Source organism: Pundamilia nyererei, unplaced genomic scaffold (assembly GCF_000239375.1).
Source record: "Pundamilia nyererei isolate P.nyererei 1_Seehausen unplaced genomic scaffold, PunNye1.0 scaffold00180, whole genome shotgun sequence".
Lineage (NCBI taxonomy): Eukaryota > Metazoa > Chordata > Actinopteri > Cichliformes > Cichlidae > Pundamilia > Pundamilia nyererei.
Genome location: NW_005187581.1, coordinates 755,121 through 760,829, shown reverse-complemented (window position 1 = coordinate 760,829; position 5,709 = coordinate 755,121). Strand labels below are relative to the sequence as shown.

Below are 5,709 nucleotides of genomic sequence, written 5' to 3'. Positions count from 1 at the left end.
TATATATATATATAATATTGCACTGCTTGTTTTCTTTTGTATGCAAATGAGGTTAGCAAAGAGGTTAAGTAAGATGCATATTTTGTAATCGATCTTCTGAACATTGTATTCAATATGGCATGTCTTATGTGTCTAGTGTACGTGACATTTTCCACCAACATCAAAGGAAAATTGATTATGAAAAGGAGGGAAATTCTTTTGACTATTCGACCATACCTATGTTTGAGAATGCCTGTGTTGGATACAGTTTACATAGTAATGAGGTTTTGAGGATCAGCGTCTCGCTAATAGGATCAATATTAGTCCCCTCACCCTGTTTCAGCCCCCTCCATTTCCCTACATAATGTCAATATTATAGCCATAATGCATAGAGGAATATTCAGAGGATTAGAGGACGCCACATGGAAATTCCCCTAACATTTACAAACAAGGTGAACATGCAGCAGCATATTATTAGTGAAATCTTTCTATTATAATCTTGATCACTGAGATCCTGCTGCATTACCAATAGGCTCCTGGTTTCAGAACACTTTACTGACATTTCTTTGAATCTGAAAAGTTGTCCTTGTAACAGCTGAAATTTTCCTTTTGTTGTTTATTAGAACACTCACTACTTAATCTAGGGCAGAGATGGCAAAGACTTCACATTTTTTCCTACTAGATTTGAATAAAACATTTTACCTCTTCAATAATTCTTTAATATAAGCGTTAAGCAATGCTTGTACTGAGAATGCATGGGGACATTGTTACACTTCAAACTTGACAGCCAAAACTGAAATACATCAAACTTACCATTTATGTATTTATTTTGCTTTGATTATATTTGTATTCTTCAGAGACATTTGAGTGATTCTTCTAATTTTCAAATGTGTCCATTATATTAGTATAAATTGATCATTCATTTAAAAATAGATTGTCTGAATATTTACTATAGAGCATTTTTATACAGAAGCTCTGTGAAAAGTAAAGGGAGAGTTTGACAAGGATCTGTGAGCTGATATTCAGTTGTCAGGCTTCTTTTAAGAAATTCTTAAAAATGCATATGAAATTCAAATGTGTAAATGTTTAAATAAGATTTTTTGCATATACAGACACACGTGTGTAAAAAGAAGTGCACAAAAAAGTTAAAAGGTTGCAATACAAATCTGAAAAAATGCAGAAAACTAAAGTTCCCGCATATTGCAACTTAGTCTATTTACAGATCTTCTACCAGATATGTGAAGAAATATATACAGCCTTCTGTGGCCTCAGGGGAGCTGTGATAAATTTGATAAATCGCCTGATAAATTTAAGGCAGTGACAGTTGGGACTCCAGACTAAGCCTGAAAATGACCAAATCTTTGATTACTAGACCACTGTGGCCCACTTCTCATTTTACTTGAGTCTCCAGGGGTTTGCCAGTTGCTGGTTCCAAAAGTCATGCATCCATTTTTCATAAAAACCTCAAGTCAAGGTTTGCTACAAATAACAGGTTTTGTCTTTATTCGTATTACTACTTTAAGCACAAAGAAATGTTTAATCACCAGAATGGTCACTTTTAGTCACAACTGCGGCGCTGTCTTGTTTAAACTCTAAAATATTTTGTCCTTTTCTTTGGAAGGACAAAATTAAACATTGACCTAACAAATATTTCATGTGCATTTTAGGAGCTATATGAAAATGTTAATTACATTCTTTGTTGATCAAATCGTGCATTAAATGAACATGCATTGTGTATACCATTGTGCACACTCAAAGTCAGATTAGTTTATAGAGTTTGGCTAATAGCATTGATAGCTGCAGTAGCCTTGCTTTTTTTTTTTCAATGCTAGCACCCAAATCCAGACGCAGAATATGGTACACCTAGCTTTTGTAATGTAATTATACTCCAGTTTATCCTGACAAAGCGTAACATACGGCAACTTTTTTTCTTGTTGTATTAAAGTATTGCAGAACAGCACATTTAAAACAACTGTCATCTGTTTACAACTTTCTTGCACAAAGTAAGATAGAGAGATGGAGGCTCAACCATCAGCCCTGCTGACTGCCATTGTAGAATTAAAATTGTACACTTAATTAACTAGTATTTCTGGCACTGACTGGCAAGGATAGCAACATTTAAACCTTGAGTCAACCAGTTGCACACATCCCTAGTCAAAATTTTTTGTTCTATGCTTATTTTTCCTGCTAGCCAAAACGAATAACCTATTTCACATCATAAAGAACTGTAGATTAATCTTGCTAACTAAGCTTGCTATTCATGGGTATCATTAGCTGATTCTCAACCTTTCCTTCACAAAAAAAAACAAAAAACACAAAAAACGATGGCCACAATACTTCTTGGGTCCAAGACAGTAGCCAACAATCTAATGTTTGACAGCATGGTGGGGGTACGTCTGTCTTCTATAAACAGCCTATGACTCAAGGCTATATAAGCGCCATTACCAAAACAAGATTGTTTTTTCTTGTTTCTATTTTGATTCTCTCTCAAAGCATCCATCACAACTCTGACATTATTTATAAGAGTTCAATGCCAAATTAGTGGCGCACCTTAAAAATGCACTCATCCCAATCCAATTAAACTACATAAAAATGAAATATCTACTGACTGATACATAAATCAGCATGTTTTAACACGCAATTAGAATTTATCCCTGCACACAAACAGATATATTATAATATAACAGTATATTGGCATAGAAGTAAAATTATTCAATTAATCGCAGACAATATGCTTTCACAAAATATTTTATACACATTCACTGACTTTAATTTCTCATGCATTTCTAAGCAAATTTAATAAACAACAACAGGCTATCTGGGCATAATTTCATAAGCCCAGTATGTTTAAAACCCTCCACTGATCCAATATCTAATAGAGAGCTTATGGTGAACCTCTGTCGGGGTTGGTATTATCTCAATAAATCCTATTTCCAAATTGAAAGTAATACTCCTCAAACATTTAGCCAGCATCAGTTTTTTTTTTAACTCTACACCTTTTCAGCTTAACATTTAAATACATATCATCAAAAGCAATCAAATATAACTGCTGTGAATAGAACATGTGAATAGCTCAGAGGAGTATCAGGTAGAAGCTGCATGCTGTTACGCGAGATACAGTTCATTTCTTTGTTCTCTGTCATACAGCTCGTATCTGTGTAATATCTGTTGTTCTGTTTAATCCCAGCTTGTTAATGAAATGCCTGAAGCGCATTTATGAGGGGCCATTCTTTCTTTCATCATTCCTTTCCACTCCACTAGTACCACATCACACACTACCTCACCTGTTTTTGGATTAATAGAGAAGAAATTCTGCGGGTTGCCGGCAGTAATACGATAACTCAGACGACTGGGTATAGCAGTGAGATCGGGGTCTTGCGCCTGAATACGAATGACTGACACATCCTTTGGAGAGTTTTCCATGATAGTCGGGTGGTAGATAGGATCTGAGGTGAGGGGAGCATTATCATTGACATCTTCTACCTGAGCAGAGACAAAGAAGAAAAGAAGACGTGAAACAACAAAGCAAAAAGAGGAGAAAAAGAGGAGAAAAAGGCAATAAATATTCATCATTTGAGTTGGATCTTGGAATGGCAACAAATACATGGCTAGTAGCCCTCTGAATTTGCACGCACTGTAATATTGTTCTGTTGTGATTTTAGTATCTTTGTTAATCAGTCTGGGTCTGGGTTGATATGTTATCAATCACAAAATGGAAATATATTTGCCAGAAAATGTCAAAGATGTCACACTCCAAATTAATTTCCCTTCTAACAGCATAGATCTAGAATATTTATGGCAAGCAGTGGGTTGATTGAGCATTTGCTGGAAGGCACAGAGAGCCAAGACAGTTCAGCCGGTGAACAGAAGCACCTGTGCCTGATTAATCTCCCCATTTTTCCATGTGATGAATAGGCCGGGAGTAAAGCACCCACTCACATAACCACACGTGGATATCCTGAAGCCAGAAAAGGCTGCTTGTCTTTTTTTCCCTTTTATACACAGCTGAACTCTTCCCCAAAGGGGGAGCAGTGATGTAGCAACTATGTGTGTATTTGAGTGTTTAGACGGTGGAAAAACTTAAGGGCAAATAAATTAGAAAAAACTTGAAGCAGAGAATTCCCGTACAGTGTATCTCTTGCTTACAGACTGAGTGCTGAGTACAGAAATCAAGAGAGTAACACACTCGTTTGGCATCATACTGTTTGGATGTAATGCTTTACAAGAATTTTATAGTATAAACATCAAAATTACCCTGGAGGGTAACGTTGACTGGCTGTAAACTTTTATCAGTGACTGCCATTGAAAAATAAGCTACTTTTACAGTTAAAAAAGCTGAAAAGTTTATAACCTGACATAATTTTAATGTAGTTAACGAGAAGTTACGCATAAAAAGTGCATAACTGTACCCTGCATAACTAAATATGATTTTTCCATGTACAATAAATACACAGATAAACTTGAAATGACCTAAAACTGGTATACTTTCAATTAAAATGCGATTGGATATGCTGGAAGTGAAATTAAGGGAGTAACACACTGGCAAACCATATTTTGAATATAAAACAATCTTACCCTGTAGACTTCTTGTCTACAGTACAGAAGCTCAGTAATGGCTAAGACTGCTGTACCAGTCATCTAATGGCACTTGGCATACAAAGATCACTTGAACTTTGTTTTTTTGTTTTGTATCTACACTCACTGGCCCTTTGTACATCTATTCAGCTGCTCATTAATGAAAATATCCAATCAGCCATGGCATAAACATGGCAGCAATTCAATGCATTAAGGCATGTAGACAAGGTCAAAATGATATGCTGACAGGAAGGCAACAGTAACTCAAATAACCACTCCATACAGCAAAGAAGGATACAAGAACATCTCTGAATGCACAACAGGTTGAACGCCGAAGCAGATGGACTACAGCAGCAGAATACCACACTGGGGCCCTTCCAGCCATGTAAGAAACAGAAACTGAGGCTACAGTCCGTATGGCCTCACCAGGGTCAGAATTTGGCTTAAAAAACATGAAAGCATACGCCCCTGCTTTGTATCAACAGCTTAGACTGCTGGTGTCACGGTTTGGAGATATTTCCTTTGTATATCTTGGGCCACAAACAGAGCGTAGTTTAATCACCACATAGTTTAACCACCACTGCCTTTCTGAGTATTGATGATGACTGATGATGATCCCTTTATGATCACAGTGATCACATCTTCTGCCATGTCACAAAGCTCAAATCATCTCATACTGGTTTCTTGGACATGACATGAGTTTACTGTACTCAAATGCCCTGCACAGTCACCAGCTCTCAGTCCAATAGAGCATTGTTGATTCTGTCTCCAAGAAATAAGGCAGTTCTGACGACAAAAAGACATCCAAACTGCTACCAGCAGCATGTACCAGGTGTATTTAGTAATAGCGCACTTTGGGGACATCCATTTAAGGCTTAAAATTACAAGGGAAAATTATCTGCTTGTTATGTTCAATGCTATAAAAGTCTGTGGGTAAATGTATTTAACATAATGATTCAATAGGCAGTGGATTCTATACCTGGATGAAGACTTCAACAGAAGCTGAGAGAGGTGGAACCCCCCTGTCCATGGCACAGACAGTCAGCCAGTAGGAGTCTTTGGTCTCACAGTCCAGGATACCAGAAGTGTAAATCACCCCTGTTGAAGCAGAGAGAAAGATTAATGCAGTTTTTACCTGGCTTTGAATACTTATCT

At 36.8% G+C, this 5,709-nt stretch overlaps 1 protein-coding gene across 1 annotated transcript in view; it reads right to left on the bottom strand.

The window, feature by feature from the left end:
* fat3b (FAT atypical cadherin 3b) overlaps window positions 1–5,709 on the bottom strand; it is a 70,200-nt gene that overhangs the window by 51,434 nt on the left and 13,057 nt on the right. The window contains exons 5-6 of the mRNA XM_013914243.1: window positions 5,534–5,652; window positions 3,264–3,462 (exon numbers count right to left, since the gene is read on the bottom strand). Of these exons, the coding sequence (XP_013769697.1) occupies window positions 3,264–3,462; window positions 5,534–5,652 (318 nt within the window). The remainder of the gene's footprint in view (window positions 1–3,263; window positions 3,463–5,533; window positions 5,653–5,709) is intronic.